The sequence below is a fragment of the Aethalodelphis obliquidens genome, unplaced genomic scaffold, assembly GCF_003676395.1.
Source record: "Aethalodelphis obliquidens isolate GAN/ISIS:26980383/991018 unplaced genomic scaffold, ASM367639v1 scaffold49, whole genome shotgun sequence".
Taxonomy (NCBI): domain Eukaryota; kingdom Metazoa; phylum Chordata; class Mammalia; order Artiodactyla; family Delphinidae; genus Aethalodelphis; species Aethalodelphis obliquidens.
The window spans coordinates 2,048,444-2,062,964 of NW_020837993.1; the positions used below are offsets into that span (position 1 = coordinate 2,048,444).

Sequence of the window (14,521 nt, forward strand, 5' to 3'; positions counted from 1 at the left end):
CCTTTGTAAGGTCTTCTGTGATACCTTTAACTTTCAGTCATAGCATTTAAATGAAGGCAGCTATGATTTTAAAATATAGTACATAATGATAGGTACACAGAAATATTATGCATTTTTTCATAAGTACTTTTGCATGATACTAGCAGGGAGAGAAAGAAAAGCATCTTGTGGTAGGTTAAGTGGCAAGTTCAGGTTCAGGCTCTCTAATCTTTAGGCAAAAAGCTTGCCTCTTTGCTGGTCAGACCACACACAGGGCAGTTCTGTTAATGTTTAGAAGCCTATGAATAGGAATGTGTCCAAAGAAAATCAATGACAATCAGAACATCAGAAACAATACCACATAAGCAATGTTTAGCGGAACCACATCAAACTTGGGAGAGGGCTTCACCTGAGGAAGTTAAGGCATGTAAAATGGGGATTAGATCTTATCCTTGTTTCTACACATTTTAGAAATGTGTAGAATGTGTAAAATTGTAAAATTTTAAGTTTTAGTTAATGTGTAAAATTCACAAGGCAAAGATCAAAACAAAGAAAAACAAATCCACCTAATTATACACTATGGAATGGGTATGTCCTGAAATGGAATGTCAACGAAGCATTTAAGTAGAAGTTAGATAAACCATATGTTAGGTGTGTTCTAAGGGTTCGTGAGCTGAAACTTTTTTTTTTTTTTGCGGTACACGGGCCTCTCACTGCTGTGACCTCTCCCGTTGTGGAGCACAGGCTCCGGATGTGCAGGCTCAGAGGCCATGGCTCACGGACCCAGCCGTCCTGCGGCATGTGGGATCTTCCCGGACCCGGGCACGAACCCGTGTCCCCTGCATCGGCAGGCAGACTCTTAACCACTGCATCACCAGGGAAGCCCTGAGCTGAAACTTTTAAGCCCATTTATTGTATGTTATGATTCCATGGCAGTCTCAAGTCTTTTGGTAATGATGTGCAACAACCTGGGGATTTTTTTTTCAGTAGAATAATGCTATGATTTCCAAATCCCTTTCAGCCAAAATTGTTTGGGTGATCCAAGTAACCTACGAAGTGCCTTGAGCTCCATGATGAAAGATGCTATATAAATAAAAAGGGTAATTTAGTCATAATAAATAACGGTAATGACGATGGATGGTGGTGTCACAGAGAAGCTGGCCTGCCATTAAGGAGCCCAAAGCAACCAGCTGTAAGCTGGAAATAATGTGTGCCCAGGCCAGGAGGATATTCAGTGACTGAGACCATGTTAACCTTTCAACCAAAGACCTGGATCAAGCCTCTGATTCAGAGGTATGAGCGTTTGAAATGGAAAAAACTACAGTATTTATTCCAGAGCTTGAATGTTACTTTGGACTTATAAGACCTCTACCAACACAGGTCAACAGGGAGCTTCCTCTTCCAACAGAAGAGAAAATTGAGTAGGTCAGAGGAAGAGCCAGAATTCCAGACTAGAGTTATGACTCTGAACCCCATGCTCTTTCCATCCTCTACCAGACCCCAGACAATTCAATGGAACATGTAACTTCAGAAAAGAGCCAACTTGGATGAGAAAATGTTGAAAAGAGGTCATGTCTCTCAAGATGGCTTGCAGAGCTGTTTTCCATCCATTTAGGCTCAGTAAGCCTGCTAGTAAAACTCTTAGCCCCTCAAGCAGGGAGGAGCCATGCACTGAGGCCCTGGAGCTGATCTCCAGAGTTAAAGGAACACGTGGTAGGAGCCAGCTGAGTTCTGTTGGACCAGGAAAGGATACTGCTTTAGGGCTTTGTCCAGCTTGAGATCTAGGAAGCCTGACTGCTGCCAGAGGCCTGATTGATGCCACCTGCTGAAGGACTTGGCCTTTGGACTCCCAAGCCTCACACATGCTTGAAGACCAACCAGTCACCATATGCAAAGAGGAAGGACCCTCCTCTCTGCCCACCAAAAACTACCATCAAAAAAAAAAATAATCTGGAAGCTACAAATCTAGGAATCTTGTTAGAACACATGGATGCTTTCTTTTCCTCCTTTTTTTTTTTTTTTTTTTTTTTTTTTTTTGGTGGTATCTATTGAAATTTTTGTTTTACAGCCTTTAGCTTTAACTTGCTTGCATTTTGGCATAATTTAACATACTTTATCATTTGGAATTTATTCTCATCCTCTTTTTCTAGTTTATCATCTTTAAATTTTTAACCTTTTTAACTTCACAATATTCTTTTTGTGCTTTTCCTTTGAAGCTAGTCTATTCTCAGCCTTTTAACATTTATTTTGGGTTTTTATTTCCTGAAAGAAATTATTATTTTATATTTCTTAAACATTTTCTTATTAATTTTAAGTCACTGTAATTTTATCTCTGAAATTTTTGTTTTCTTTTTTAATTTCTTTATAACTCTCATTTTACCTCTTCTGCTTCACCTTTTCAATATTGCTCTATTTTCCCAGTTTTTAAACATATGCTTTTGCCTCTTTAAAACTGATATTTGAAATTATAACTTCTTCTGCATTTTTATTTTTAGCTCTTGAAATTATTTTTCCTTTCAATTTTTCTGTTTACCTTGTATTCTGTTTATTTCCATAGGATACCAATGTCTAATCCTATAGTAAAAAAGAATCATTTGTTACCATAGGAAGGGGCTTTAAGTCTTTTTCCACAGTTTGAGGCAGGTATGTATGAATGTTAATCCTGTCACCCCAACCCACTGACTCAGTGATCTTGGGAACCTGCTCTTCTATCTGGGCCTCAGCTCACAACTCTGCAAATGCTGACACCTTACGACACTGGAATTCACCTTTCCTATTATACATTCTCAAAGGCATGGAGGAGCTAAGCCAGGAGAAACACCACCCTAATCTTCCCTCTTGCAGCCAACCATTTTTCAGTCGTTTCACTTTTAGCCATTCCACAGCCATTTTTCAACCATTTCAGCCATTCCATTTAGATAAAGTGACACTTTTATTACAGCTGTATCCAGAATCCAGTAAAATACAACTGAGAATAAAGATTTATCTGCAGGAAATAGAAGCAAATCAAAGCATTGGTCTTTTTTTGTTTGTCTGTTCGTTTTGTTTTGTTTTATTATTTCTTTTAATCTTTTTTTTTACACAGCAGGTTCTTATCAGTTATCTATTTTATACATATTAGTGTATATTTGTCAATCCCAATCTCCCAATCCATCCCACCACCCTCCCTCACTGCTTTCCCCCCTTGGTGTCCATACATTTGTTCTCTACATCTGTGTCTCTATTTCTGCCTTGCAAACCAGTTCATCTGTACCATTTCTCTAGATTCCACATATACGCATTAATAAACGATATTTGTTTTTCTCTTTGACTTACTTCACTCTGTATGACAGTCTCTAGGTCCACCCACGTCTCTACAAATGACCCAATTTTGTTCCATTTTATGGCTGAGTAATATTCCATTGTATATATGTACCACATCTTCTTTACCCATTCGTCTGTCAATGGGCATTTAGGTTGCTTCCATGACCTGGCTATTGTAAATAGTGCTGCATTGAACATTGAGGTTCATGTGTCATTTTGAATTATGGTTTTCTCTGGGTATATGCCCAGTAGTGGGATTGTTGGGTCATATGGTAATTCTATTTTTAGTTTTTTAAGGAACATCCATACTGTTCTCCGTAGTGGCTGTATCAATTTACATTCCCACCAACAGTGCAAGAGGGTTTCCTTTTCTCCACACCCTCTCCAGCATTTGTTGTTTGTAGATTTTCTGATGAGGCCCATTCTAACTGGTGTGAAGTGATACCTCATTGTAGTTTTGATTTGCATTTCTCTAATAATTAGTAATGCTGAGCAGCTTTTCAAGTGCTTCTTGGCCATCTGTATGTCTTCTTTGGAGAAATGTCTATTTAGTTCTTCTGCCCATTTTTGTATTGGGTTGTTTGTTTTTTTGATACTGAGCTGCATGAGCTGCTTGTAAATTTTGGAGATTAATCCTTTGTCAGTTGCTTCATTTGCAAATATTTTCTCCCATTTTGAGGGTTGTCTTTTCATCTTGTTTATGTTTTCTTTTGCTGTGCAAAAGCTTTTAAGCTTCATTAGGTCCCATCTGTTTATTTTTGTTTTTATTTCCATTACTCTAGGAGGTGGGTCAAAAAAGATCTTGCTGTGATTTATGTCAAAGAGTGTTGTTCCTATGTTTTCCCCTAAGAGTTTTATAGTGTCTGGTCTTACATTTAGGTCTTTAATCCATTTTGAGTTTATTTTTGTGAAGCACTGGTCTTAACTTCAAGAAAATCACAATTTGAGCCCTGACTTTGTCCTAACCAAGTAACTGGGGGAGTCATTTGATTATTGTGGACACCAATTCCCTCCTTTTTAAAAGGAGTGTTAGATGAGATTATTTCTATGGATTCCTCTGTTATTAATTGCCAATGAGTCTATACCTTTCTATTCAAAGGAACTATGAGATTGATATTAATGTATATGGAGATTACCCTGTTATTTGTACCAGGTAACAGAACCCAAGAGAAGTTATTCCTGCCAGAGTACCAAGACCTCTCCAGTCAAGCCCATTGAGCAAAATAACAACATGTTACCATGGTAACATAAATGCGGACTAGGTTGAGCCAGGTGCCTGACATACTTGCCATTGATGACACCATCTGGGTTGAGCATGGGGATGATCTTGAAAATGAAGTTTTCCCTCAAGAGCCTAGCCACAGGGTCACTGCTGACCAGGAACTCCAAGGTCCCCTTCATCACCCAGCTGGCATTGCTCTCTCCTGGGTGAACTCGAGCAGTAATCACCTGGTATGGGCGCTGCCCTGCAGAAAAAGAGACACAAGAAAATTAACGTAAGTACACTTTTCATTTCCACCCAGATAATCTCCAGGAAGCCAGTATTACACGTGACTGGCATGAAGCCTGAAACAGGTTGACTGTTTCTAATACACATCTAATGTACATGTATCCATTTTCCATCTGCCTCTATGGTCTGCAAGACTCAAGAGAGTATAAAGTTAAAGCTCAAGGCTGTTATCCAAAGCATAAGTACTTAGTGGCATCAAAACCAACCAAGAATCAGATTTTGGCAAGACCACCAAAGAAATAATTTACTCTTCAGAGTCCAACAGCATGATGCTGGGTGTCCCAGATCTGAGATTGAATCTTATCTTCATCATTTACCAATTGTAAGACCTCAGCCAAATGACTTAATTTCTCCAAGGCTGCTTTCTCATCTGTAAAATGAGGCCAATAATACTGACCTCCTGCAGCTGTTCTAAAAACTAAAGGATGTGATTATAAAGAACTTGGCATATTGCTTGCTGTTCAGTGTGTACCTGTTAGCTCTCTCCCTTCTCAATTATAAAGTCTGTGGTTAGGATGGTGCCTCACATTCCCCAGTAGAAATAGGAGTCAAGTACAGAAACTGAATTGGGAAATTTATGACTAACTTTATGACACTGAAGCCAATCCTGGAGAGATTTCACAAAAGAGGGAAGCACCTGGAAGCTTAATCTTGGAGTTGCAATACTTCCTTCACTTTGCAGAAGAAATCAGGAACACACTCTCTGCCAATCACAGGGAGTGTATTGACATGAATAGATCTTATGAAGAATGCATTGATGAAAGAGAGACTTATCATTTCTTTGCTGACAGAAGACACATGGAGTATCGTAGTGTTGAAACGTATTCTTAGGCCACATCTGGGTTCAGGTGGTAAATGTCTTTTGATTGATTGGTGATGTCTGTCCCCATATACTTGAGGAACAAGTGGGGAACATGTGGTATCATACAAGCAATTCACCGTGTCTGCTCTAACCCGTTGTTTAATTTTGTGTGGGTTTTTTGACTCTTCCTTCTGTATCCTCACCCAATTCTTTATTGCTCCTAAACCCAATCTAATGATGAGAACTAAATATTTGCCAAGTATAAATACCTTAGCCACTAAACAGACTAAAAGTTAAATCAGTCATTTTCTTCCTGATCATTCAAATCATGAGTTAAATATGGCTTTTTTCCCTTAAGCAGTAATCTTTTTGAGGGAATAAACTGTGTCTCAAATTCTGTACAAAGACAGACAAAACTGAGTAACTCTCAATTACAGCTAAATAACAAGTAATGGAAGATACAGAGAAATAAACTATTAATTCCCTAATTATATTACTATTATCATCAATTAAAACAAACAAAAAACCCTCTGTCAACAGCCAATGAGATGCAGGTTTAAGGGGCATATATTGGTGCATTTTTACTGACTATGGTAAGAGCATGTTATTTCTCTTTGTAGATCCTTTATATATTGTAGATAATATTCAGTTATGTTTTTGCTTAAGCAGGTATTTTGAACATATTCCAGAAACTGCAGGAGGCATTGGGTAGAAAAAGTTGAATATATTATAGTCCTTGTTCTGTAAGAGGCCAAAGCATTTGTCGGTAGTGACAAACATGCAAGCAAATAATGACAAGTGAGCTAGTGGAGGTGTACATAAAGCACCAAAAATAGATCTGAGTCAGAGAGGGAAGGACATTTCCAGCGATGTGATGTTATTTAGACTGGGTCCTGAAGGATAAGTATCAGCTAACTAGAGAAAGAAGGTGAGAAGGGGTCTTCTAAGCAAAGAAAAAGATACATGGCAAAGAACACAGAGGAGAAAAACTGGTGCATTCAAGAATAAAGAAAAGTTGTGAATGGCTGAAGCAAAGGACTAGAGATAGTAGCTTGTGAATTTAGAAAAGGAGTTTGGTGTCAAACTGTTAAGATCCTTCCTCATATATTTTGTTTAGGAATTTGGACTTTATTCTGTAGATAAGAAGTTCTCAACCATGGAGTCAGTGTCTCCCTGATACGCTATGATATGTGATGAGATCTACTGAAGAATCACTGGTTAGTAATAAAAGGGTAAATGCTTGTTATATATATATATATATATATATACACACACACACATACATATATATATACATACACACACATATACACTACACTATATATGTATACATATACTTTATAAATATACATACATATATACCTGTATATACACACACATACACATATGACACAAAATGCTGGCTACCGCCCAATAGCTTTTCTCCCCTTATTTCCTACTACCAGACCCCTGATTTTGGGGGGTTTAAAAAATGCCCAGATCAAAACACCCAGCTTCATGGATCCTCTTGTAGGTAGGAGTGACCATGTGACAGGGTTGAGACCAATGAGATGTAAATGGCAACCTGGGGTCGGTCTTTCTGGAAAACTGACTAAAGGGCACTGTTTCACCTGGCAAATGCCTTCTTGGTTTTTGTACCTTATCCCTTAACTTTGTCTCCCGTTCCTTCCGTGAACATAGATCTGATACTTTCAGGTGAAGAAGCCAACTTGAGAATCAAAGTCACATGATAAGATGTTACCATAAAGGTAGAAAGAGCCTAGTTCTTGAAAAATCCCTTAAGCAGCTACCCTGCACCTTCACTAGCTTCTTCAATGCTTCTGGATGTTTGAGACCAATAAACCACTATTTGACTGGGCAAATGTAATCATGTTTCTGTTATATCTTGTTAGACTCTAGTTTACCTTATATAAGAGCAGATTTAAAGTCATCCTTAAAATAAGGTTACTTTGGAGGCTTCTGGGAAGATGGCAGAAGAATAAAGCATGGAGATCTCCTTCCTCCCCACAGATACACCAGAAATACATCTACACATGGAACAACTCCTACAGAACACCTACTGAACACTGGCAGAAGACCTCAGACCTCCCAAAAGGCAAGAAATCCCCGACGTACCTGGGTAGGGCAAAAGAAAAAATAATAGACACAAAAGAATAGGGACGGGACCCGCACCAGTGGGAGGGAGCTGTGAAGGAGGAAAGGTTTCCACACACTAGAAAGCCCCTTCGCGGGCGGAAACTGCGGGCGGTGGAGGGGGTAAACTTCGAAGCCGTGGAGGAGAGCACAGCAACAGGGGTGCGGAGGGCAAAGCGGAGAGATTCCCGCACAGAGGACAAGGGCCGACCGGCACTCACCAGCCCGAGAGGCTTGTCGGCTCAACCGCCGGGGCGGGAGGGGCTGGGAGCTGAGGCTCCGGCATTGGTCGGAGCGCTGGGAAAGGACTGGAGTTGACAGCATCAACACAGCCTGCAGGGGGTTAGTGCGCCACGGCTAGCCGGGAGGGAGTCCGGGGAAAAGTCTGGAGCTGCCGAAAAGGCAAGAGACTTTTTCTCCCCTCTTTGTTTTCTGATGCGCGAGGAGAGGGGATTAAGAGCGCTGCTTAAAGGAGCTCCAGAGACGGGCGTGAGCCGCGGCTAAAAGCGCGGACCCCAGAGACGGGCATGAGACGCTAAGGCTGCTGCTGCCGCCACCAAGAAGCCTGTGTGCGAACACAGGTCACTATCTACACCCCGCTTCCGGGGAGCCTGTGCCACCAGCCACTGCCAGGGTCCCGGGATCCAGGGACAACTCCCCTGGGAGAACGCACAGCGTGCCTCAGGCTGGTGCAACGTCAGGCCAGCCTCTGCCGCCGCAGGATTAACCCGCCCTCCGTGCCCCTTCCTCCTGCTGCCCTGAGTGAACCAGAGCCCCCGAATCAGCGGCTCCTTTAACCCCGTCATGTATGAGGGAAGAACAGACGCCCTCCGGCAACCTACACGCAGAGGCGGGGCCCAATCCAAAGCTGAGCCCCTGGGACCTGTGAGAACAAAGAAGAGAAAGGGAAATCTCTCCCAGCAGCCTCAGAAGCAGCGGAATAAAGCTCCACAACCAACTTGATGTCTATGGAATACCTGAATAGAGAACGAATCATCCCAAATTGAGAAGGTGGACTTTGAGAGCAAGATTTATGCTGTATAGCTTTGCTTCCACCATTTGTCCTAGGGTTCTATCCGTCCGTTTTTTTGTTTCGTTTTGTTTTTAATTTTTTTTCTTAATAATAATTTTTTTTATTTTAATAACTTTATTATATTTTATCTTCTTTTATTTTACTTTATCTTCTTTCTTTTTTCCTTCCTTCCCTCCTTCCTTCCTTCCTCCCTCCCTCCTTCCTTCCTTCCTTTCTTTTTCTTTCTACTTCTACTACTTCTTTCGTTCTACTTTTTCTCCCTTTTATTCTGAGCCGTGTGGATGAAAGGCTCTTGGTGCTGCAGTCAGGAGTCAGTGCTGTGCCTCTGAGGTGGGAGAGCCAACTTCAGGACACTGGTCCACAAGAGACCTCCCAGCTCCACATAATATCAAATGGCGAAAATCTCCCAGAGACCTCCATCTCAACACCAGCACCCAGCTTCACTCAACGACCAGCAAGCTACAGTGCTGGACATCCTATGACAAACAACTAGCAAGACAGGAACACAACCCCACCCATTAGCAGAAAGGCGGCCTAAAATTGTAAGTCCACAGACACCCCAAAACACACCACCAGACGTGGACCTGCCCACCAGAAAGACAAGATCCAGCCTCATCCACCAGAACACAGGCACTAGTCCCCTCCACCAGGAAGCCTACACAACCCACTGAAACAACTTTAGCCACTGGGGACAGACACCAAAAACAACGGGAACTACGAACCTGCAGCCTGCAAAAAGGAGACCCCAAAAACAGTAAGATAAGCAAATTGAGAAGACAGAAAAACACACAGCAGATGAAGAAGCAAGATAAAAACCCACCAGACCTAACAAATGAAGAGGAAATAGGCAGTCTACCTGAAAAAGAATTCAGAATAATGATAGTAAAGATGATCCAAAATCTTGGAAATAGAATGGAAAAATGCAAGAAACATTTAACAAGGACCTAGAAGAACTAAAGATGAAACAAACAATGATGAACAACACAATAAATGAAACTAAAAATACTCTAGATGGGATCAACAGAAGAATAACTGAGGCAGAAGAACAGATAAGTGACCTAGAAGATAAAATAGTGGAAATAACTACTGCAGAGCAGAATAAAGAAAAAAGAATGAAAAGAACTGAGGACAGTCTCAGAGACCTCTGGGACAACATTAAATGCACCAACATTCGAATTATAGGGGTTCCAGAAGAAGAAAAGAAAAAGAAAGGGACTGAGAACATATTTGAAGAGATTATAGTTGAAAACTTCCCTAATATGGGAAAGGAAAGAGTTAATCAAGTCCAGGAAGCACAGAGAGTCCCATACAGGATAAATCCAAGGAGAAATACGCCAAGACACATATTAATCAAACTGTCAAAAATTAAATACAAAGAAAACATATTAAAAGCAACAAGGGAAAAACAACAAATGACACACAAGGGAATCCCCATAAGGTTAACAGCTGATCTTTCAGCAGAAACTCTGCAAGCCAGAAGGGAGTGGCAGGACATATTTAAAGTGATGAAGGAGAAAAACCTGCAACCAAGATTACTCTACCCAGCAAGGATCTCATTCAGATTTGATGGAGAAATTAAAACCTTTATAGACAAGCAAAAGCTGAGAGAGTTCAGCACCACCAAACCAGCTTTAAAACAAATGCTAAAGGAACTTCTCTAGGCAAGAAGCACAAGACAAGGAAAAGACCTACAATAACGAACCCAAAACAATTAAGAAAATGGGAATAGGAACATACATATCGATAATTACCTTAAATGTAAATGGACTAAATGCTCCCACCAAAAGACACAGATTGGCTGAATGGATACAAAAACAAGATCCATATATTTGCTGTCTACAAGAGACCCACTTCAGACGTAGAGACACACACAGACTGAAAGTAAGGGGATGGAAAAAGATATTTCATGCAAATGGAAACCAAAAGAAAGCTGGAGTAGCAATTCTAATATCAGACAAAATAGACTTTAAAATAAAGACTATTAGAAGAGACAAAGAAGGACACTATATAATGATCAAGGGATCGATCCAAGAAGAAGATATAACAACTGCAAATATTTATGCACCCAACATAGGAGCACCTCAATACATAAGGCAAATACTAACAGCCATAAAAGGGGAAATGGACAGTAACACATTCATAGTAGGGGACTTTAACACCCCACTTTCACCAATGGACAGATCATCCAAAATGAAAATAAATAAGGAAACACAAGCTTTAAATGATACATTAAACAAGACAGACTTAATTGATATCTATAGGACATCCCATCCAAAAACAACAGACTACATATTTTTCTCAAGTGCTCATGGAACATTCTCCAGGATAGATCATATCTTGGGTCACAAGTCAAGCCTTGGTAAATTTAAGAGAATTGAAATTGTTTCAAGTATCTTTTCTGACCACAACGCTATGAGACTAGATATCAATTACAGGAAAAGATCTATAAAAAATACAAACACATGGAGGCTAAACAATACACTACTTAATAACGAAGTGATCACTGAAGAAATCAAAGAGGAAATAAAAAAATACCTCGAAACAAATGACAATGGAGACACGATGACCCAAAATCTATTGGATGCAGCAAAAGCAGTTCTAAGAGGGAAGTTTATAGCAATACCATCCTACATTAAGAAACAGGAAACATCTCGAATAAACAACCTAACCTTGCATCTAAAGCAATTAGAGAAAGAAGAAAAAAAACGCCAAAGTTAGCAGAAGGAAAGAAATCATAAAAATCAGATCAGAAATAAATGAAAAAGAAATGAAGGAAACGATAGCAAAGATCAATAAAATTAAAAGCTGGTTCTTTGAGAAGATAAACAAAATTGATAAACCATTAGCCAGATCAACAAAAAAAAAAGGGAGAAGACTCAAATCAATAGAATTAGAAATGAAAAAGGAGAAGTAACAACTGACACTGCAGAAATACAAAAGATCATGAGATATTAGTACAAGCAACTCTATGCCAATAAAATGGACAACCTGGAAGAAACGGACAAATTCTTAGAAATGCACAACCTGCCAAGACTGAATCAGGAAGAAATAGAAAATATGAACTGACCAATCACAAGCACTGAAATTGAAACTGTGATTAAAAATCTTCCAACAAACAAAAGCCCAGGACCAAATGGCTTCACAGGCGAATTCTATCAAACATTTAGAGAAGAGATGACACCTATCCTTCTCAAACTCTTGCAAAATATAGCAGAGGGAGGAACACTCCCAAACTCATTCTACGAGGCCACCATCACCTTGATACCAAAACCAGACAAGGATGTCACAAAGAAAGAAAACTACATGCCAATATCACTGATGAACATAGATGCAAAAATCCTCAACAAAATACTAGCAAACAGAATCCAACAGCACATTAAACAGATCATACACCATGATCAAGTGGGGTTTATTCCAGGAATGCAAGGATTCTTCAATATACGCAAATCAATCAACGTGATAAACCATATTAACAAACTGAAGAAGAAAAACCATATGATCATCTCATTAGATGCAGAGAAAGCTTTTGACAAAATTCAACACCCATTTATGATAAAAACCCTGCAGAAAGTAGGCATAGAGGGAACAGAACTTTCCTCAAAATAATAAAGGCCATATATGACAAACCACAGCCAACATCGTCCTCAATGGTGAAAAACTGAAGGCATTTCCACTAAGATCAGGAACAAGACAAGGTTGCCCACTATCACCACTCTTATTCAACATAGTTTTGGAAGTTTTAGGAATCCAAATCAGAAAAGAAGAAGTAAAGCTGTCACTGTTTGTAGATAACATGATACTATACATAGAGAATCCTAAAGATGCTACCAGAAAACTACTAGAGTTAATCAATGGATTTGGTAAAGCAGCAGGATACAAAATTAATGCACAGAAATCTCTTGCATTCCTACACACTAATGATGAAAAATATGAAAGAGAAATTAAGGAAACACTCTCATTTACCACGGTAACAAAAAGAATAAAATACCTAGGAATAAACCTACCTAAGGAGGCAAAAGACCTGTATGCAGAAATCTATAAGTCACTCATTAAAGAAATTAAAGATGATACAAACAGATGGAGAGATATACTATGCTCTTGGATTGGAAGAATCAACATTGTGAAAATGACTCTACTACCCAAAGCAATCTACAGATTCAATGCAATCCCTATCAAACTACCACTAGCATTTTTCACAGAACTAGAACAAAATATTTCACAATTTGTATGGAAACACAAAAGACCCTGAATAGCCAAAGCAATCTTGAGAACGAAAAGCTGAGCTGGAGGAATCAGGCTCCTTGACTTCAGACTATACTACAAAACTACAGTAATCAAGACAGTATGGTACTGGCACAGAAACAGAAAGATAGATCAATGGAACAGGATAGAAAGCCTGGAGATAAACCCACGCACATATGGTCACCTTATCTTTGATAAAGGAGGCAGGAATGTACAGTGGAGAAAGGACAGCCTCTTCATTAAGTGGTTCTGGGAAAACTGGACAGGTACATGTACAAGTATGAGATTAGATCACTCCCTAACACCATACACAAAAATAAGCTCAAAATGGATTAAAGACCTAAATGTAAGGCCAGAAACTATCAAACTCTTAGAGGAAAACATAGGCAGAACACTCTATGACATCAATCACAGCAAGATCCTTTTTGACCCACCTCCTAGAGAAATGGAAATAAAAACAAAAATAAACGAATGGGACCTAATGAAACTTCAAAGCTTTTGCACAGCAAAGGAAACCATAAACAAGACCAAAAGACAACCCTCAGAATGGGAGAAAATATTTGCAAGTGAAGCAACTGACAAAGGATTAATCTCCAAAATTTATAAGCAGCTCATGCAGCTCAATAACAAAAAAACAAACAACCCAATCCAAAAATGGGCAGAAGACCTAAATAGACATTTCTCCAAAGAAGATATACAGACTGCCAACAAACACATGAAAGAATGCTCAACTTCATTAATCATTAGAGAAATGCAAATCAAAACTACAATGAGATATCATCTGACACCAGTAAGAATGGCCATCATCAAAAAATCTAGAAACAGTAAATGCTGGAGAGGGTGTGGAGAGAAGGGAAGCCTCTTGCACTGTTGGTGGGAATGTAAATTGATACAGCCACTGTGGAGAACAGTATGGAGGTTCCTTAAAAAACTACAAATAGAACTACCATATGACCCAGCAATCCCACTACTGGGCACATACCGTGAGAAAACCATAATTCAAAAAGAGTCATGTACCAAAATGTTCACTGCAGCTCTACTTACAACAGCCCAGAGACGGAAACAACCTAAGTGTCCATCATCGGATGAATGGATAAAGATGTGGCACATATATACAATGGAATATTACACAGCCATTGAGCTATCTGTAATGAGGTGGATAGACCTAGAGTCTGTCATACAGAGTGAAGTAAGTCAGAAAGAGAAAGACAAATACCTTATGCTAACACATACATATGGAATTTAAGAAAAAAAATGTCATGAAGAACCTAGGGGTAAGACAGTTAGAAAGACACAGACCTACTAGAGAATGGACTTGAGGATATGGGGAGGGGGAAGGGTAAGCTGTGACAAAGTGAGAGTGGCATGGACATATATACACTACCAAATGTAAAACAGATAGCTAGTGGGAAGCAGCCACATAGCACAGGGAGATCAGCTTGGTGCTTTGTGACCGCCTGGAGGGGTGGGACAAGGAGGGTGGGAGGGAAGGCGACGCAAGAGGGAAGAGATATGGGAA

General features: G+C 39.7%; 1 protein-coding gene across 1 annotated transcript in view; it reads right to left on the reverse strand.

Annotated features, from left to right (window-relative positions):
* AGBL1 (AGBL carboxypeptidase 1) overlaps positions 1 to 14,521 on the reverse strand; it is a gene marked incomplete at its 5' end in the record, with an annotated part of 506,902 nt that overhangs the window by 230,712 nt on the left and 261,669 nt on the right. Inside the window, one exon of the mRNA XM_027083140.1 lies at positions 4,568 to 4,748. Coding sequence (XP_026938941.1) covers positions 4,568 to 4,748 — 181 coding nt within the window. The remainder of the gene's footprint in view (positions 1 to 4,567; positions 4,749 to 14,521) is intronic.